This window comes from Musca domestica, unplaced genomic scaffold, assembly GCF_030504385.1.
Source record: "Musca domestica strain aabys unplaced genomic scaffold, Musca_domestica.polishedcontigs.V.1.1 1, whole genome shotgun sequence".
In the NCBI taxonomy this organism is placed as follows: Eukaryota; Metazoa; Arthropoda; class Insecta; order Diptera; family Muscidae; genus Musca; species Musca domestica.
The window spans coordinates 27,919,593-27,941,995 of NW_026712114.1; the positions used below are offsets into that span (position 1 = coordinate 27,919,593).

The 22,403-nt window shown below is 30.8% G+C and overlaps 2 protein-coding genes across 2 annotated transcripts; both read right to left on the reverse strand.

Moving 5' to 3' along the window:
* Positions 1-13,049: 13,049 nt before the first annotated feature.
* LOC101897194 (U-Kazal-Dg21.2) lies at positions 13,050-16,099 on the reverse strand. The gene is made up of 3 exons (XM_005190908.4): positions 15,818-16,099; positions 13,269-13,421; positions 13,050-13,207 (listed from the first exon to the last, which is right to left on the reverse strand). Exons 1-3 carry the CDS (start codon positions 16,035-16,037, stop codon positions 13,170-13,172), a joined length of 411 nt encoding a protein of 136 aa, XP_005190965.2. The 5' UTR covers positions 16,038-16,099; the 3' UTR covers positions 13,050-13,169.
* Positions 16,100-18,295: 2,196 nt separating this feature from the next.
* On the reverse strand, positions 18,296-20,565 carry LOC101897373 (double-headed protease inhibitor, submandibular gland). The gene is made up of 4 exons (XM_059121399.1): positions 20,562-20,565; positions 18,752-18,913; positions 18,536-18,688; positions 18,296-18,427 (listed from the first exon to the last, which is right to left on the reverse strand). The coding sequence occupies exons 1-4, from the start codon at positions 20,563-20,565 to the stop codon at positions 18,390-18,392; spliced, it is 357 nt and encodes a 118-aa protein (XP_058977382.1). The 3' UTR covers positions 18,296-18,389.
* Positions 20,566-22,403: the final 1,838 nt, after the last annotated feature.

Genomic DNA, 22,403 nt, shown 5'->3' on the forward strand with positions numbered 1-22,403 from the left:
CGGCGTTTTAGCTATTATTTGTGATCACTTTTTAAGGCATGAATTTCTTAATATTTTAAAATGGCCATAACTCCTTAATATTGAGTTTTCGGCGTTTTAGCTATTATTTGTGATCACTTTTAAGGCATGAATTTCTTAATATTTTAAAATGGCCATAACTCCTTAAATATTGAGTTTTCGGCGTTTTAGCTATTATTTGTGATCACTTTTTAAGGCATGAATTCTTAATATTTTAAAATGGCCATAACTCCTTAAATATTGAGTTTTCGGCGTTTTTAGCTATTATTTGTGATCACTTTTTAAGGCATGAATTTCTTAATATTTTAAAATGGCCATAACTCCTTAAATATTGAGTTTTCGGCGTTTTTAGCTATTATTTGTGATCACTTTTTAAGGCATGAATTTCTTAATATTTTAAAATGGCCATAACTCCTTAAATATTGAGTTTTCGGCGTTTTTAGCTATTATTTGTGATCACTTTTTAAGGCATGAATTTCTTAATATTTTAAAATGGCCATAACTCCTTAAATATTGAGTTTTCGGCGTTTTAGCTATTATTTGTGATCACTTTTTAAGGCATGAATTTCTTAATATTTTAAAATGGCCATAACTCCTTAAATATTGAGTTTTCGGCGTTTTAGCTATTATTTGTGATCACTTTTTAAGGTATGAATTTCTTAATATTTAAAATGGCCATAACTCCTTAAATATTGAGTTTTCGGCGTTTTTAGCTATTATTTGTGATCACTTTTTAAGGCATGAATTTCTTAATATTTTAAAATGGCCATAACTCCTTAAATATTGAGTTTTCGGCGTTTTTAGCTATTATTTGTGATCACTTTTTAAGGCATGAATTTCTTAATATTTTAAAATGGCCATAACTCCTTAAATATTGAGTTTTCGGCGTTTTTAGCTATTATTTGTGATCACTTTTTAAGGCATGAATTTCTTAATATTTTAAAATGGCCATAACTCCTTAAATATTGAGTTTTCGGCGTTTTTAGCTATTATTTGTGATCACTTTTAAGGCATGAATTTCTTAATATTTTAAAATGGCCATAACTCCTTAAATATTGAGTTTTCGGCGTTTTTAGCTATTATTTGTGATCACTTTTTAAGGCATGAATTTCTTAATATTTTAAAATGGCCATAACTCCTTAAATATTGAGTTTTCGGCGTTTTTAGCTATTATTTGTGATCACTTTTTAAGGCATGAATTTCTTAATATTTTAAAATGGCCATAACTCCTTAAATATTGAGTTTTCGGCGTTTTTAGCTATTATTTGTGATCACTTTTTAAGGCATGAATTTCTTAATATTTTAAAATGGCCATAACTCCTTAAATATTGAGTTTTCGGCGTTTTTAGCTATTATTTGTGATCACTTTTTAAGGCATGAATTTCTTAATATTTTAAAATGGCCATAACTCCTTAAATATTGAGTTTTCGGCGTTTTTAGCTATTATTTGTGATCACTTTTTAAGGCATGAATTTCTTAATATTTTAAAATGGCCATAACTCCTTAAATATTGAGTTTTCGGCGTTTTTAGCTATTATTTGTGATCACTTTTTAAGGCATGAATTTCTTAATATTTTAAAATGGCCATAACTCCTTAAATATTGAGTTTTCGGCGTTTTTAGCTATTATTTGTGATCACTTTTTAAGGCATGAATTTCTTAATATTTTAAAATGGCCATAACTCCTTAAATATGAGTTTTCGGCGTTTTTAGCTATTATTTGTGATCACTTTTTAAGGCATGAATTTCTTAATATTTTAAAATGGCCATAACTCCTTAAATATTGAGTTTTCGGCGTTTTTAGCTATTATTTGTGATCACTTTTTAAGGCATGATTTCTTAATATTTTAAAATGGCCATAACTCCTTAAATATTGAGTTTTCGGCGTTTTTAGCTATTATTTGTGATCACTTTTTAAGGCATGAATTTCTTAATATTTTAAAATGGCCATAACTCCTTAAATATTGAGTTTTCGGCGTTTTTAGCTATTATTTGTGATCACTTTTTAAGGTCATGAATTTCTTAATATTTTAAAATGGCCATAACTCCTTAAATATTGAGTTTTCGGCGTTTTTAGCTATTATTTGTGATCACTTTTTAAGGCATGAATTTCTTAATATTTTAAAATGGCCATAACTCCTTAAATATTGAGTTTTCGGCGTTTTAGCTATTATTTGTGATCACTTTTTAAGGCATGAATTTCTTAATATTTTAAAATGGCCATAACTCCTTAAATATTGAGGTTTTCGGCGTTTTTAGCTATTATTTGTGATCACTTTTTAAGGCATGAATTTCTTAATATTTTAAATGTTCATAACTCCTTAAATATTGAGTTTTCGGCGTTTTTAGCTATTATTTGTGATCACTTTTTAAGGCATGAATTTCTTAATATTTTAAATGGCTATAACTCCTTAAATATTGAGTTTTCGGCGTTTTTAGCTATTATTTGTGATCACTTTTTAAGGCATGAATTTCTTAATTTTAAAATGGCCATAACTTTTAAATATGATTTTCGGCGTTTTTTAGCTATTATTTTGTGATCACTTTTTAGGTATAATTTCTTAATTTTAAAATGGCCATAACTCCTTAAATATTGAGTTTTCGGCGTTTTTAGCTATTTTTGTGATCACTTTTTAAGGCATGAATTTCTTAATATTTTAAAATGGCCATAACTCCTTAAATATTGAGTTTTCGGCGTTTTTAGCTATTATTTGTGATCACTTTTTAAGGCATGAATTTTCTTAATATTTTAAATGCCATAACTCCTTAAATATTGAGTTTTTCGGCGTTTTTTAGCTATTATTTGTGATCACTTTTTAAGGCATGAATTTCTTAATATTTTAAAATGGCCATAACTCCTTAATATTGAGTTTTTCGGCGTTTTTAGCTATTATTTGTGATCACTTTTTAAGGCATGAATTTCTTAATATTTTAAAAGGCCATAACTCCTTAAATATTGAGTTTTCGGCGTTTTTAGCTATTATTTGTGATCACTTTTTAAGGCATGAATTTCTTAATATTTTAAAATGGCCATAACTCCTTAAATATTGAGTTTTCGGCGTTTTAGCTATTATTGTGATCACTTTTTAAGGCATGAATTTCTTAATATTTTAAAATGGCCATAACTCCTTAAATATTGAGTTTTCGGCGTTTTTAGCTATTATTTGTGATCACTTTTTAAGGCATGATTCTTAATATTTTAAAATGGCCATAACTCCTTAAATATTGAGTTTTCGGCGTTTTTAGCTATTATTTGTGATCACTTTTTAAGGCATGAATTTCTTAATATTTTAAAATGGCCATAACTCCTTAAATATTGAGTTTTCGGCGTTTTAGCTATTATTTGTGATCACTTTTTAAGGCATGAATTTCTTAATATTTTAAAATGGCCATAACTCCTTAAATATTGAGTTTTCGGCGTTTTTAGCTATTATTTGTGATCACTTTTTAAGGCTATGAATTTCTTAATATTTTAAAATGGCCATAACTCCTTAAATATTGAGTTTTCGGCGTTTTTAGCTATTATTTGTGATCACTTTTTAAGGCATGATTTTCTTAATATTTTAAAATGGCCATAACTCCTTAAATATTGAGTTTTCGGCGTTTTTAGCTATTATTTGTGATCACTTTTTAAGGCATGATTTTCTTAATATTTTAAAATGGCCATAACTCCTTAAATATTGAGTTTTCGGCGTTCTTAGCTATTATTTGTGATCACTTTTTAAGGCATGAATTTCTTAATATTTTAAAATGGCCATAACTCCTTAAATATTGAGTTTTCGGGGTTTTTAGCTATTATTTGTGATCACTTTTTAAGGTATTCTTAATATTTTAAAATGGCCATAACTCCTTAAATATTGAGTTTTCGGCGTTTTTAGCTATTATTTGTGATCACTTTTTAAGGCATGAATTTCTTAATATTTTAAAATGGCCATAACTCCTTAATTTAGAGTTTTCGGCGTTTTTAGCTATTATTTGTGATCACTTTTTAAGGCATGAATTTCTTAATATTTTAAAATGGCCATAACTCCTTAAATATTGAGTTTTCGGCGTATTTAGCTATTATTTGTGATCACTTTTTAAGGCATGAATTTCTTAATATTTTAAAATGGCCATAACTCCTTAAATATTGGATTTTCGGCGTTTTTAGCTATTATTTGTGATCACTTTTTAAGGCATGAATTTCTTAATATTTTAAAATGGCCATAACTCCTTAAATATTGAGTTTTCGGCGTTTTTAGCTATTATTTGTGATCACTTTTTAAGGCATGAATTTCTTAATATTTTAAAACGGCCATAACTCCTTAAATATTGAGTTTTCGGCGTTTTTAGCTATTATTTGTGATCACTTTTTAAGGCATGAATTTCTTAATATTTTAAAATGGCCATAACTCCTTAAATATTGAGTTTTCGGCGTTTTTAGCTATTATTTGTGATCACTTTTTAAATCATGAATTCCTTAATATTTTAAAATGGCCATAACTCCTTAAATATTGGATTTTCGGCGTTTTTAGCTATTATTTGTGATCACTTTTTAAGGCATGAATTTCTTAATATTTTAAAATTGCCATAACTCCTTAAATATTGAGTTTTCGGGGTTTTTAGCTATTATTTGTGACCACTTTTTAAGGCATGAATTTCTTAATATTTTAAAATGGCCATAACTCCTTAAATATTTAGTTTTCGACGTTTTTAGCTCTTATTTGTGATCACTTTTTAAGGCATGAATTTCTTAATATTTTAAAATTGCCATAACTCCTTAAATATTGAGTTTTCGGGGTTTTTAGCTATTATTTGTGACCACTTTTTCAGGCATGAATTTCTTAATATTTTAAAATGGTCATAACTCCTTAAATATTTAGTTTTCGGCGTTTTTAGCTATTATTTGTGATCACTTTTTTAGGTATGAATTTCTTAATATTTTAAAATGGCCATAACTCCTTAAATATTGAGTTTTCGGCGTTTTTTTCTATTATTTGTGATCACTTTTTAAGGCATGAATTTCTTAATATTTTAGCTATTATTTGTGATCACTTTTTAAGGCATGAATTTCTTAATATTTTAAAATGGCCATAACTCCTTAAATATTGAGTTTTCGGCGTTTTTAGCTATTATTTGTGATCACTTTTTAAGGTATGAATTTCTTAATATTTTAAAATGGCCATAACTCCTTAAATATTGGATTTTCTGCGTTTTTAGCTATTATTTGTGATCACTTTTTAAGGCATGAATTTCTTAATATTTTAAAATGGCCATAACTCCTTAAATATTGAGTTTTCGGCGTTTTTAGCTATTATTTGTGATCACTTTTTAAGGCATGAATTTCTTAATATTTTAAAATGGCCATAACTCCTTAAATATTGAGTTTTCGGCGTTTTTAGCTATTATTTGTGATCACTTTTTAAGGCATGAATTTCTTAATATTTTAAAATGGACATAACTCCTTAAATATTGAGTTTTCGGCGTTTTTAGCTATTATTTGTGATCACTTTTTAAGGCATGAATTTCTTAATATTTTAAAACGGCCATAACTCCTTAAATATTGAGTTTTCGGCGTTTTTAGCTATTATTTGTGATCACTTTTTAAGGCATGAATTTCTTAATATTTTAAAATGGCCATAACTCCTTAAATATTGAGTTTTCGGCGTTTTTAGCTATTATTTGTGATCATAACTCCTTAAATATTGAGTTTTCGGCGTTTTTAGCTCTTATTTGTGATCACTTTTTAAGGCATGAATTTCTTAATATTTTAAAATGGCCATAACTCCTTAAATATTGAGTTTTCGGCGTTTTTAGCTATTATTTGTGATCAATTTTTAAGGTATGAATTTCTTAATATTTTAAAATGGCCATAACTCCTTAAATATTGAGTTTTCGGCGTTTTTAGCTATTATTTGTGATCACTTTTTAAGGCATGAATTTCTTTATATTTTAATATGGTTATAACTCCTTAAATATTGAGTTTTCGGCGTTTTTAGCTATTATTTGTGATCACTTTTTAAGGCATGAATTTCTTAATATTTTAAAATGGCCATAACTCCTTAAATATTGAGTTTTCGGCGTTTTTAGCTATTATTTGTGATCACTTTTTAAGGCATGAATTTCTTAATATTTTAAAACGGCCATAACTCCTTAAATATTGAGTTTTCGGCGTTTTTAGCTATTATTTGTGATCACTTTTTAAGGTATGAATTTCTTAATATTTTAAAATGGCCATAACTCCTTAAATATTGGATTTTCGGCGTTTTTAGCTATTATTTGTGATCACTTTTTAAGGCATGAATTTCTTAATATTTTAAATTGCCATAACTCCTTAAATATTGAGTTTTCGGGGTTTTTAGTTATCATTTGTGATCACTTTTTGAGAGATGAATTTCTTAAAATTTTAAAATGGCCATAACTCCTTAAATATTGAGTTTTCGGCATTTTTAGCTATTATTTGTGATCACTTTTTAAGGCATGAATTTCTTAATATTTTAAAATGGCCATAACTCCTTAAATATTGGATTTTCGGCGTTTTTAGCAATTATTTGTGATCACTTTTTAAGGCATGAATTTCTTAATATTTTAAAATTGCCATAACTCCTTAAATATTGAGTTTTCGGGGTTTTTAGCTATTATTTGTGATCACTTTTTAAGAGATGAATTTCTTAAAATTTTAAAATGGCCATAACTCCTTAAATATTGAGTTTTCGGCGTTTTTAGCTATTATTTGTGATCACTTTTTTAGGTATGAATTTCTTAATATTTTAAAATGGCCATAACTCCTTAAATATTGAGTTTTCGGTGTTTTTAGCTATTATTTGTGATCACTTTTTAAGGCATGAATTTCTTAATATTTTAAAATGGCCATAACTCCTTAAATATTGAGTTTTCGGCGTTTTTAGCTATTATTTGTGATCACTTTTTAAGGTATGAATTTCTTAATATTTTAAAATGGCCATAACTCCTTAAATATTGGATTTTCGGCGTTTTTAGCTATTATTTGTGATCACTTTTTAAGGCATGAATTTCTTAATATTTTAAAATTGCCATAACTCCTTAAATATTGAGTTTTCGGGGTTTTCAGCTATTATTTGTGATCACTTTTTAAGACATGAATTTCTTAATATTTTAAAATGGCCATAACTCCTTAAATATTGAGTTTTCGGCGTTTTTAGCTATTATTTGTGATCACTTTTTAAGGCATGAATTTCTTAATATGGCCATAACTCCTTAAATATAGAGTTTTCGGCGTTTTTAGCTATTATTTGTGATCACTTTTTAAGGCATGAATTTCTTAATATTTTAAAATGGCCATAACTCCTTAAATATTTAGTTTTCGGCGTTTTTAGCTATTATTTGTGATCACTTTTTAAGGCATGAATTTCTTAATATTTTAAAATGGCCATAACTCCTTAAATATAGAGTTTTCGGCGTTTTTAGCTATTATTTGTGATCACTTTTTAAGGCATGAATTTCTTAATATTTTAAAATGGCCATAACTCCTTAAATATTGAGTTTTCGGCGTTTTTTAGCTATTAAGGCATGAATTTCTTAATATTTTAAAATGGCCATAACTCCTTAAATATTGAGTTTTCGGGGTTTTCAGCTATTATTTGTGATCACTTTTTAAGACATGAATTTCTTAATATTTTAAAATGGCCATAACTCCTTAAATATTGAGTTTTCGGCGTTTTTAGCTATTATTTGTGATCACTTTTTAAGGCATGAATTTCTTAATATGGCCATAACTCCTTAAATATAGAGTTTTCGGCGTTTTTAGCTATTATTTGTGATCACTTTTTAAGGCATGAATTTCTTAATATTTTAAAATGGCCATAACTCCTTAAATATTTAGTTTTCGGCGTTTTTAGCTATTATTTGTGATCACTTTTTAAGGCATGAATTTCTTAATATTTTAAAATGGCCATAACTCCTTAAATATAGAGTTTTCGGCGTTTTTAGCTATTATTTGTGATCACTTTTTAAGGCATGAATTTCTTAATATTTTAAAACGGCCATAACTCCTAAAATATAGAGTTTTCGGCGTTTTTAGCTATTATTTGTGATCACTTTTTAAGGCATGAATTTCTTAATATTTTAAAATTGCCATAACTCCTTAAATATAGAGTTTTCGGCGTTTTTAGCTATTATTTGTGATCACTTTTTAAGGTATGAATTTCTTAATATTTTAAAATAGCCATAACTCCTTAAATATTGAGTTTTCGGCGTTTTTAGCTATTATTTGTGATCACTTTTTAAAGTATGAATTTCTTAATATTTTAAAACGGCCATAACTCCTTAAATATTGAGTTTTCGGCGTTTTTAGCTATTATTTGTGATCACTTTTTAAGGTATGAATTTCTTAATATTTTAAAATGCCCATAACTCCTTAAATATTGGATTTTCGGCGTTTTTAGCTATTATTTGTGATCACTTTTTAAGGCATGAATTTCTTAATATTTTAAATTGCCATAACTCCTTAAATATTGAGTTTTCGGGGTTTTTAGTTATTATTTGTGATCACTTTTTAAGAGATGAATTTCTTACAATTTTAAAATGGCAATAACTCCTTAAATATTGAGTTTTCAGCATTTTTAGCTATTATTTGTGATCACTTTTTAAGGCATGAATTTCTTAATATTTTAAAATATCCATAACTCCTTAAATATTGGATTTTCGGCGTTTTTAGCTATTATTTGTGATCACTTTTTAAGGCATGAATTTCTTAATATTTTAAAATTGCCATAACTCCTTAAATATTGAGTTTTCGGCGTTTTTAGCTATTATTTGTGATCACTTTTTAAGAAATGAATTTCTTAAAATTTTAAAATGGCCATAACTCCTTAAATATTGAGTTGTCGGCGTTTTTAGCTATTATTTGTGATCACTTTTTTAGGTATGAATTTCTTAATATTTTAAAATGGCCATAACTCCTTAAATATTGAGTTTTCGGTGTTTTTAGCTATTATTTGTGATCACTTTTTAAGGCATGAATTTCTTAATATTTTAAAATGGCCATAACTTCTTAAATATTGAGTTTTCGGCATTTTTAGCTATTATTTGTGATCACTTTTTAAGGTATAAATTTCTTAATATTTTAAAATGGCCATAACTCCTTAAATATTGGATTTTCGGCGTTTTTAGCTATTATTTGTGATCACTTTTTAAGGCATGAATTTCTTAATATTTTAAAATGGCCATAACTCCTTAAATATTGAGTTTTCGGGGTTTTTAGCTATTATTTGTGATCACTTTTTAAGAGATGAATTTCTTAAAATTTTTAAAATGGCCATAACTCCTTAAATATTGAGTTTTCGGCGTTTTTAGCTATTATTTGTTATCACTTTTTTAGCTATGAATTTCTTAATATTTTAAAATGGCCATAACTCCTTAAATATTGAGTTTTCGGTGTTTTTAGCTATTATTTGTGATCACTTTTTAAGGCATGAATTTCTTAATATTTTAAAATGGCCATAATTCCTTAAATATTGAGTTTTCGGCGTTTTTAGCTATTATTTGTGATCACTTTTTAAGGCATGAATTTCTTAATATTTTAAAATGGTCATAACTCCTTAAATATTGAGTTTTCGGGGTTTTTAGCTATTATTTGTGATCACTTTTTAAGACATGAATTTCTTAATATTTTAAAATGGCCGTAACTCCTTAAGTATTGAGTTTTCGGCGTTTTTAGCTATTATTTGTGATCACTTTTTAAGGCATGAATTTCTTAATATTTTAAAATGGCCATAACTCCTTAAATATAGAGTTTTCGGCGTTTTTAGCTATTATTTGTGATCACTTTTTAAGGCATGAATTTCTTAATATTTTAAAATGGCCATAACTCCTTAAATATTGAGTTTTCGGCGTATTTAGCTATTATTTGTGATCACTTTTTAAGGCATGAATTTCTTAATATTTTAAAATGGCCATAACTCCTTAAATATTGGATTTTCGGCGTTTTTTGCTATTATTTGTGATCACTTTTTAAGGTATGAATTTCTTAATATTTTAAAATGGCCATAACTCCTTAAATATTGAGTTTTCGGGGTTTTTAGCTATTATTTGTGATCACTTTTTAAGGTATTCTTAATATTTTAAAATGGCCATAACTCCTTAAATATTGAGTTTTCGGCGTTTTTAGCTATTATTTGTGATCACTTTTTAAGGCATGAATTTCTTAATATTTTAAAATGGCCATAACTCTTAAATATTGAGTTTTCGGCGTTTTTAGCTATTATTTGTGATCACTTTTTTAGGTATGAATTTCTTAATATTTTAAAATGGCCATAACTCCTTAAATATTGAGTTTTCGGCGTTTTTAGCTATTATTTGTGATCACTTTTTAAGGCATGAATTTCTTAATATTTTAAAATGGCCATAACTCCTTAAACGTTGAGTTTTCGGCGTTTTTAGTTATTATTTGTGATCACTTTTTAAGGCATGAATTTCTTAATATTTTAAAATTGCCATAACTCCTTAAATATTGAGTTTTCGGCGTTTTTAGCTATTATTTGTGATCACTTTTTAAGGCATGAATTTCTTAATATTTTAAAATGGCCATAACTCCTTAAATATTGAGTTTTCGGGGTTTTTAGCTATTATTTGTGATCACTTTTTAAGGTATTCTTAATATTTTAAAATGGCCATAACTCCTTAAACGTTGAGTTTTCGGCGTTTTTAGCTATTATTTGTGATCACTTTTTAAGGCATGAATTTCTTAATATTTTAAAATTGCCATAACTCCTTAAATATTGAGTTTTCGGGGATTTCAGCTATTATTTGTGATAACTTTTTAAGGCATGAATTTCTTAATATTTTAAAATGGCCATAACTCCTTAAATATTGGATTTTCGGCGTTTTTAGCTATTATTTGTGATCACTTTTTAAGGCATGAATTTCTTAATATTTTAAAATGGCCATAACTCCTTAAATATTGAGTTTTCGACGTATTTAGCTATTATTTGTGATCACTTTTTAAGGCATGAATTTCTTAATATTTTAAAATGGCCATAACTCCTTAAAAATTGGATTTTCGGCGTTTTTAGCTATTATTTGTGATCACTTTTTAAGGTATGAATTTCTTAATATTTTAAAATGGCCATAACTCCTTAAATATTGAGTTTTCGGCGTTTTTAGCTATTATTTGTGATCACTTTTTAAGGCATGAATTTCTTAATATTTTAAAATGGCCATAACTCCTTAAATATTGAGTTTTCGGCGTTTTTAGCTATTATTTGTGATCACTTTTTTAGGTATGAATTTCTTAACATTTTAAAATGGCCATAACTCCTTAAATATTGAGTTTTCGGCGTTTTTAGCTATTATTTGTGATCACTTTTTAAGGCATGAATTTCTTAATATTTTAAAATGGCCATAACTCCTTAAATGTTGAGTTTTCGGCGTTTTTAGCTATTATTTGTGATCACTTTTTAAGGCATGAATTTCTTAATATTTTAAAATTGCCATAACTCCTTAAATATTGAGTTTTCGGGGTTTTCAGCTATTATTTGTGATCACTTTTTAAGACATGAATTTCTTAATATTTTAAAATGGCCATAACTCCTTAAATATTGAGTTTTCGGCGTTTTTAGCTATTATTTGTGATCACTTTTTATGGCATGAATTTCTTAATATTTTAAAATGGCCATAACTCCTTAAATATAGAGTTTTCGGCGTTTTTAGCTATTATTTGTGATCACTTTTTAAGGCATGAATTTCTTAATATTTTAAAATGGCCATAACTCCTTAAATATTGAGTTTTCGGCGTATTTAGCTATTATTTGTGATCACTTTTTAAGGCATGAATTTCTTAATATTTTAAAATGGCCATAACTCCTTAAATATTGAGTTTTCGGCGTTTTTAGCTATTATTTGTGATCACTTTTTAAGGTATGAATTTCTTAATATTTTAAAATGGCCATAACTCCTTAAATATTGAGTTTTCGGCGTTTTTAGCTATTATTTGTGATCACTTTTTAAGGCATGAATTTCTTAATATTTTAAAATGGCCATAACTCCTTAAATATTGAGTTTTCGGCGTTTTTAGCTATTATTTGTGATCACTTTTTAAGGCATGAATTTCTTAATATTTTAAAATGGCCATAAATCCTTAAATATTGAGTTTTCGGCGTTTTTAGCTATTATCTGTGATCACTTCTTAAGGCATGAATTCTTAAATATTTTAAAATGGCCATAACTCCTTAAATATTGAGTTTTCGGCGTTTTTAGGTATTATTTGTGATCAATTTTTTAGGCATGAATTTCTTAATATTTTAAAATGGCCATAACTCCTTAAATATTGAGTTTTCGGCGTTTCTAACTATTATTTGTGATCACTTTTTAAGGCATGAATTTCTTAATATTTCAAAATGACCATAACTCCTTAAATATTGAGTTTTCGGAGTTTTTAGCTATTATTTGTGATCACTTTTTAAGGCATGAATTTCTTAATATTTTAAAATGGCCATAACTCCTTAAATATTGAGTTTTCGGCGTTTTTAGCTATTATTTGTGATCACTTTTTAAGGCATGAATTTCTTAATATTTTAAAATGGCCATAACTCCTTAAATATTTAGTTTTCGGCGTTTTTAGCTATTATTTGTGATCACGTCTTAAGGCATGAATTCTTAAATATTTTAAAATGGCCATAACTCCTTAAATTTTGTGTTTTCGGCGTTTTTAGCTATTATGTGTGATCACTTTTTAATGCATGAATTCCTTAATATTTTAAAATGACCATAACTCCTTAAATATTCCTCTTATGTTCGAATCCATTTTAGAAGATATTGTTTTTTAATTATGTGATAGAGCACTGCCCAGATGTTTCCCGTAGCTTTTTGACCAGGGGCATTTTCCCAATACTTACGTACTCCGACATGTTCAATTTCGTATAAAATAATGCAAAAAAATGTTATATATACCAACCGACCAATAATTCGACAAATGCGGACCATTAACATGTACACAAACTCTTTCCACCTTTGTACCAATGTATGTACAAACGTGTAAGCGAGGAGATAACTAAGCAATTAAGTCGAAAGGAGACATTGGTTGCAATTTCAATATGCATTTTTTTAATTTAGGCACAATATTTTTTGTTTTAATAAATAAATATAATAATCAATGGATTTCAAATAATCTTGCAGCATTTTTGCTCTTGGACATTCCTATGCTCTACAGGCGCCGTTATCAACGAACATATAAGCTGTAATTAAAAAAAAAATTACATAAATCGAAATTAATTTCATATATATATGCATACTTACACATATTATTTTTGCAACTATATCGGTAGAAATCACATTTATTGGGGAATGTTTTCAAGGATCCATTAAATTCACCGCAAACGGGAGCATATTCCTCAGTACACATATCGCTACATTTCTTGAGGCACTCCTCCTTAGAAACTACACTCAGTTCTAAAACGAAAAAGCGGATTTATAAGTTTGATAGGGCCAACAATTATGTAACACCACGAAATACTGGTCTCCGACATAGGAAACTATATATAAATCTTCATATCTCGCTGAGCCGATCTAGCTTTGTATGTATGCCCATCCGTCCGTCTTTCCATGTTAATTTGTAATCACACTACAAGTCGCAATTATTGTATGGTTTGAATTTGGAGATGATCGCATAATATTTTGGGGTTGAAATGGACCAAAAACAGAAAAAAATCCTGCTTTTGCAGGTACTCTGCAGGTCACAATTATAGACCAATCGATGCGGAAGTTAGCATGGGGCTATAGCTTAGGGCTGGGCAGAAGCCTTCCAATTTGGATGGTCATCGGTAAATATTTAGTGGGTGAAAGAGACAATAACATTTGTGTTAAATTTTCCCTTAAACTGTAAATATTTTTAATTCCGGCGAAATCACAAATAGACAAAAAGTCAATTCTGACCGTTACGATAGCAAATATATCGGATGTGTGTAGCGAAATGTATACATAGGAAAGGGATGTTAGCTAGAATGCTTAAATCTCACAAATGGTTGGACCAAATTTTAACAAATTTTGTGAATTCAGAATGTCCTCTTGACATAATCGAATAAAATCTAAAAAAAATCGCATAAAAAGAAGCCAATAATGATATTAATATAGATTTTGTAGTATTTTGTGATATATGTTTTATTTCTCATATTTTTTTATCGCATGCGATTTGAAGTAAGTAATTTTTTTTACCTTACAACACAGGTTGGGGTTATTATATGCAGATTGCAATTGTCGTCCGATCCTCACAAAAATGTTCGTAAGGAGAGGGTAAGGCTGAGCAGGGCAAGGCCTGTTGTTATTTTTTTAAAGATGTCCGCAATATATTTAGGGGTTGAAATGGACCAACAATTAAAAATGTTCCTGATTTTGCAGTCGTTATAAAGGTCACAAATAGAAACTAAAGGACATGAAATTAGAGTTTAGGACAGCGGGTAGAACGGAGCATTCCACCGACACAATAGGCGAACTTCTGGCTTTTTTATGTTGATTTCGTTGACGAATATTGCCAAATATCGTAGACAAGCAAATCATATAGATGAGTCTAAATTTAGAGATACAGAGGGGCGTCTTGCTTTTTGGAGACGATCGCAAACTATTTTGCGGTTTAAATGAATCAAAAATAGAATAATTTTCCCGGTCACACAATTGAAGCCAATCGACACGCCTGAGAAGAGAATCAAGCACAGGGAAGAATTCTGGCATTTTGGGTGACCATTGGATTATATTTAGCCGTAAAATGGACCACAACAACTAACAGCACGACGGAGTGCGTAAGTATTGCTCAATGTCTCTGGTCGAAAAGCTAAGGATAATATCTGGGCAGTGCTCTGTGACATAATGTCAAATACGAAATCTTCCAAAATGGATGTCGACATAAGGGGGCTTCTAACATATTGTAGTGTTGTAGGGTATCACATGGTGGGCCCCGCACGACTATAGCCTTTGCTTACGTGTTTTTTACTATCTTTTTATACCCTACACCACAAGGTGGTCAGGGTATTATGTCTTTGTGCATTTGTTTGTAACAGGCAAAAGGAAACGAGATAGACCCATAGTTCTTTTTGGTGATCTGCATAGAATCACATTCTGAGTCGATTTATGCATGTCCGTCCGTCCGTCTGTCCATGTATTTTTGTAAACAAAGTACAGTTCGCATTTATTGCCCGATCCAGATGAAATTTTGCACAAATCATTTGTTTGGCCCAAGGACGAACCCTATTGAAATTGAAGATAATTGGTTAAAATTTAGATATAGCTCCCATATATCTCTTCGTCCGATTTGCTTTTTATTGTGCACCAAACGTGTAATATCAGCCCGAATAGTATGGAATTTTGCATATACACCCAAATTAGGCCTGAAAATAAGTATGCCAAATTTGATCGAAATCGGTTCAGATATAGCTATAGCTCCAATATATATTGTTCATCCGATTTGTTATTTTAGTCCTCCGCAGCCGTAATATGCACTCCGTAACAACGATATTCAGGGAAATATATCAAATACAGCTCAGAAGTATCTTTTCCAAATTTTATCGAGATCGGTTCCGATTTGGATATAGCTACCATATATATCTTTATCCGATTTCAAATTAATTGTGCACCAAATGGTCAATACAAGTCCGAATTTAAAAGATACAAATGCTTCGTCATATTTAGTCCTTTAAACTTTAAATTATAATTATAATCATAGCGAGTATGATTGAATTCTCCCATAAAAACTTTTAATTGTTATGCGGAGCTCTACTAAATTAGCAAAGTGGTGTAGGGTATCATAAATTCGGCCCCGTCCGACTTTAAGACTTTCTTTACTGGTTATAATTTACCTTTTTGCTTCCTTTCCTTACGACGACACTGCTCCAGACTAAATATGCAGGGATTTCGAAACAAATAGCAGCGATGCTTATCGACAGCATAAACGGTTTCTTCGAACGTAGAACATTTACGGGTTATGGAACAATTATCTGCTAAAGCTGTCGCAGCCGTCATCATCAGTGTTACGAATAAACACAAACATAATGAAATTAACAGTTGCTTTGAATTCATGTTTAAATATTTAACAACGAGACGTGCTTTTGTTGAAAGTCGGACAACAACTGAATATGTATTTAACAAAGTGAATAATAATTAATAATTCTATAAACAATCATGAAAACGAGGGGGATTTTTTTAACCAATATTACCTCAAACATACGTTAGTATATTTAGTTCTGCCATAGCTAAGCTATGAGCGAAGCGTGTGATAAGTGTGAAATATGAGTAAGCTTTTAAACAAATGAGGAAGGTATTAGTATATTAAAAGCAACAATGCTAGTTCAGTTGTAATTATACCACTACGTGGCTAGAGTAGTACAAGTTAGATTCGGCTCAAAAGTTTGTAGCACTGTGAATGTGAATATTTACCCTAGACCCATCTTGTAGTATTCTTGATCACATTGCGAGGTTAATTTTGAAAAGATAGAATTTTTACTGATTTTCAACATAACTAATGAGTCGGCAATAGTGACTAAAACGATTGAGATTTGGTTAAAATTCTTAAAGTGCCGAATACCTTACAACTTTTCCCTCTAAAACGAAAAATTTCATCTTTCCCGAATTTCGACAGCAAATGTCCATTAAAACCATCAATATGCATTATTTTGAGGCTATACCGAAAAATAAGTCTATACTTTTAGATCTTTGCCAGAAAGCTTTCTATCCTCTAGGAAGGAGACGTGCCAAGTACTAGTCATTTATAAGAAGAAAATGTGGTTTAATTCTAAAAAATAAAATGTCGGGCGGTAGGATTAAATAGAGCTAAACCCTAACGTGCCATAGTAAAGTTATTTTCTAGGAACCGAACATTTTAAAGCACATGCAATTTGGGTGAAAAATATAGGTTAAATTCCAAGAAGTGCAAGAACTTACACTGCAGAAAGAAAATAGACTCCAAAGAGCTAAAGAGTTGATTCGCTTGACAGAATTTGCTTATCTCCGATGAGAAAACATTCGTTGTTCAGCAGTTTGTAAATGATCGTGTTTACTTGCCAATGATCGTGTTTACTTGCCAAAGAGGTCAGCTGAAAATGTGCACCTTCGGTTGGCCACCAGAACTTAAGCGCCGACGTGATGGTGTGTGCCGCCATAACAGTCGATGATAGCTCTCCGCTGGTATTTATCGAATATTATCGCGGAAATATTCTGGGAGGTGTATTAAAGCCTTGGGCAAGCAAACATTTAGAACTCAGACCTTGGACATTCCAACAGAACTCAGCACCATCGCACTCAGCACGCGCCACCCAAGAATGGTTACAAAATGAGGTTCCTCGCTTCATTTCCAGCGCACAATGACCACGAAAATCTCCGGATAGCAATCCGTTGGACTATTGTGTCTGTGTCGATCACTTCAAGCAAGCGCTTCGCTGGGAATGGGCCAAAATACCGCAGAGCAACATTCGGGCAGCGTGTGACGGACATAATTCGTGCCAAAAGTAACCAATTCGAACAAATCTAAACTTATTCTGAAATTTGATGCTATTTCCGACATTTTTTGCGTTCATTGAATAAAATTTAAAAAACATGTAAAAACAAGTAAGCAAATGCTATAGACGTGCGGGGCCGACCATGTGATACCCTACAACACTACTATATGTTCTAAGTCTCCTTATATCCAAAGCCGTTTTGGAAGATTTCGTTTTTGAAATAATGTCAAAGAGCGCCACCCAGAGGTTATCCTTAGTTTTTTGGCCCGGAGAATTTGACAAAAGTTGTGATAGTAGTGTTCCATTTTACAGCTAAATGTAATCCAATGGTCATCCAAAATGCTAGAATTCTTCCCTGTCCTTAACTCTCTTCTGATGCGAAATTCAGTGTCGATTCTTTGAATTGTGGCCTATTGAGCAACAACAAAATATAAAAAAAATAAAATTTTTAGTCCATTTGCACCTTTAAATGTACTTCTTAAGAACAATATGCTTTTATTCTGACCCTAACCCTACCCCATGCCAAATTTCGTGAGAATCGGACAATAATTGCGACATGCATAAAATACCCTCAAAACGTAGTGTTGAAGGGTGTAAACATTTCAAACATTTCAATTCAAAATTGTAAGTCAAATTGAAAAAAATCGCATGCGATAAAAAACATGACAAGAATTGAAAAAAAAATGGAACAAAAAATATTCACCTTTTTATTGGTATATATTTCCGTGATTTTCTTAGATTTTCTGCTTTTCTGGCAAAAGACCATTCCGAATTGATGGGAATTGTAAAAATCGGCCCAGCGGTTCTTGATTTATAAGCAGAACAAATAAGATCAATTATTAATTACTAGTTAAAGATTTTTATACGACAATTTTATTTCAAATTAACAAACCAATACAATTTTGAGGTAACAGTTGCATTTTGAGTTGAATCTCCCTTAAGCTTCACAGGCTCCATAGTGGTTGAAAATGTAGGCTAAAAGGAAATACAAATTAATATATAAAATTAAAAATTTAATTTTTTTATTTTTAATTTAAAAAGAGAACCAACATTTTGTAAGTTATCAAGTTATAGGCAACTTACATTTATTCTTCTGACAGCTATTTCTGTGTAATTCACACTTATTGGTAAACGTTTCAAATGTGCCATTGTGTTCCGCGCATAACGGGAAATATTCTTCAGTACAAAAATCTCGGCATTTTGCGAGACACGCCTCTTTTGAAACAATTTTCAATTCTACAAAGAAAAAAATCATTCGTTGTCACAAAAATGTCAAATATGTTTTCAGGACATTCATACCTTCTTCTTTCTTTTCCCTTCGCTGGCAGTAGTCGTTCTCATAAAGACAAAGGTTTCGGAACAAATAGCATTGCTGAGTATCGACGGCATAAACGATTTCTTCGGTTGTGGAACATCTACGTTGGGCTAGGCATGGATCCGGAACCGATGTGGAGGAAATTTCTTAGCCACAAATGATACGGCTAACAATGACATTATTAATTTTAATGAAAACATTTTTGTAAACACCCTCACAAATAACAGCCGATCAATTGAGTGGTTTAACAACAACTGAATGGAAATGGGAAATCACCAGCAACTTTTGTTTTAAATTCTAAACTTCATCATTACGGTGTTGGGTAAAATTTTAACTCTCAACTGTGAATGCATGTAAACAGAGATGATCTCTCTCAGTATTTAACTTGTATTGCCCACATCTGAACAGTTATTTACATTTTGTGTGTGACTTTATCTCTACTTTGTTTTCTGGTCTTTGAGATGTGTTTGCCAAAACTCAATTTAAATACGTTTAAGTTATCGACATTTAAATTATGCGATAATCTTAGTAGCATTATGTTTGTAGAAAATATGATACTATGCATCGAATTTACATTGTGTATGCAAACAGTAGTCGTTTTATGTCTTCGGTTTTGAACCGGTTTATTATCATTGGAAATAATCTATTATTGACTCCCAAGGGGGATCGAAATGTGTGTTTTGAAATGCCATATGAACTAACTAACAAAGCAGTTACAAGTAAAATAATATTAGTAGATTTTGCCGACGACAACTGTTAACCCTTTATTGGGGGAGATTTCGAAGTACTTGGCCAATATTGACTAATTCGTATCTGATCTAAGACTGATATAAATATTACAACGCGCCAGATTTGGACTACATCGACTACTTCCTATACTTTATATGTGATAGGTGAAAAATTTTATACCCTACAACACTATGTGTTGGGGGTATTATAAGTTTGATTGGGCCAGAATTTATGTAACACCTCGAAATATTGGTTTCCAATATAGGAAAGTATACATGGATCTTCCTAGCTCGCCGAGCTGAGTCGATCTAGCTATGTATGTCCGTCTGTCCATGTTAATTTGTAATTACGCTACAGGTCGCAATTATTGCCCTATCCTTACGAAATGTTGCACGAAGGTGGGGTTAGGGTCAAAATAGAAGCATATATCTTTTGGAGATGATCGTCAAATGTTTAGGGGTTGAAATGGACCAAATACTGAAAAAATGTCGGATTTTGCAGTAGCTATACAGGTCGCAATTATAGACCAATCGACTCGGAATTTCGCATGTAGCTAGAGTTTAGGGCGGGGAAGAAGCCTACCAATTTGGGTATTCCGCCAATATTTTAAATCCCGGCGAAATCACAAAGCCATGACAAGGTTACTTCTGATCTTTACATTGATGTTAACATCCAACAAATCGGATATATAGCAAAATATGTGCGATATATATGTCTATCAAAGAAGATATGCTTGAGAAATCTCTTATATGTCGAGAACGGCTGAACTGATTTTGACAGTTCTCATTAATTCAGAATGGCCTCTTGGCAGGAAAGAAAACATTTCTAAAAAAATTGCATAATAATATCTCTCTAAACATAAAAATATTGATTTTGTAACATTTTCTCATATTTTTTCAATTTTGTCATATTTTTGGCATATTTTCATTTTGAATTAAATATTTGGTAATATTTCTACAGCTAACAAAACTAAGTAGTTAGGACATCATATTCAGATCGCATTTGTGGCCCGATCCTTACGAAATTTTGCATGGAAATAAGATGAGGGTCAGAATAGAAGCTTACTCATTTTGGTGTGATCGCCATATATTTAGGGGTTTAAATGGAACAAAAAACTGCAAAATTGTCAGCAGGTCGTAATTATCGCCCGATCCGTACGCACATTTGAATGGGGGTTACCGGACATTGCAAAAGCCAAGCAGTTTTGGATGGCCATCCAAAATTATTCAATGTGTGAAATAGTTTGCCAACTTTTGTAGACTAAATACGAAAGTGTCCATTCCAGTGACTCTTTGGAGAATTCACAAATACAGGAAAGACACACTTCTGACTATTTCGTTAACGCTGATTTCGTTGAAGAATATAGTCAAATGTCTGTATCTCATATAGATGCGTTTCAGTCAAAAACCAATAATAAATGTTAATTTTTTGCCACTTCTGAGAGATTATAGGTCTTTGGGAAATATTGGTTCCGGATCTAGGAAGACCATTTAAGTGCAACATCTACCAATAAATTGGAAATGAGCAAATTAGTTTAAGTTGCTATTATTCGAAAATTAGAGAACGAAACCTGATTAAAGAACGATATCAGATTTCTGGTTAGGAGAAATATTTAAATATAACAAGTTTTAACGAATCGTTGACAGATTTCGCAAGTTATGACAGATAAAGGTGTGGGAAATTGTGATCCTTTGTGGGTGAGGTACCAGAGGGGGTTGGCATGTTGAGGTACTAGAAGAAATCTCTACCATCTTTATAACAGATCTTATATAGATGGAAATATTGAGATGTACCAAGTCTGGATGAAATCGGTTGTAAATTTCGTGTTTTATGAGCTTCATGGATACTTTATAACAGTTCTTATGTGGATGGAAATATTGAGATGTACCAAGTCTGGATAAAATGATGTAAATTTCGTGTTTTATGAGCTTCATAGATACTCAAAATTTTTACCCTTTGTGGTCTTCAAGGTCTTTACACGAGACCTTGATATAATAAAAATGTTGTGATGTGTGTAATTTAAAGAGAACCGGATGCTAATTTCGGATTTTATGGTCGTTTTGGTTATTCAAAACTTTGACCCTTTGCGGGGGAGGTACCTGAAGGAATGGTCCGATCTCTACCATCTTTATAACAGATCTTGTGTTTATGGAAATATGGAAATGTGATAAGTCTGAATGGAATTGGATGTGAATTTCGTGTTTTATGAGATTCGTGGATATTAAAAATGTTGACCCTTTGTGGGTGGAGTTACCAGATGGAGTGCGCCAATATGTCTTATCTTCCCACCAGAACTTGCATTAATTAAAATATTGCGATGTGTGCAATTTGAATACAACCAGATGCTTATTTCGCATCTTATAAGAGTTAAAATTATTCCAAATTTTTACCCTTTGTGGGAGAGGTACTTGTTGGAGTGGACCTATATTGTCCATTTTCGCACCTGAACTAGCACTGATCCTAATATTAGGATTTGCTAAGTTGGAGCCAAATCGGATTATTATTTTAATTTCTATGCAGTAAATTATTTTCTTTGAAAATGTTGACATTTTGTGAGGGAGGTACTAGAAGGAGTGGACCTATATTGCCCATCTCCGAACTCGATCTAAGTTTGACAATAATTTTACGATGTACCAAGTTTGGATTAAATCGGATACTTCCTTCGACAGTTATCGTGCGCACCAACCAGACAGACAGACGGACATCGCAAGATTGACTCCAAATGTCCTGAAAGGGATTTGGTCCAAAGAAACCTAAGGTCTAAAACCGTTATTTCGAAAAGGCACATTTTGGCCGTAACAAATGATGTTTACCCTCTCTAGCCATATGGCTGAGGGTAAAAAAGTATGGATGAAAAATGTACCCTATCAAATATAATGTTTCTTGAGAACCATAGGGGGAAAAAGT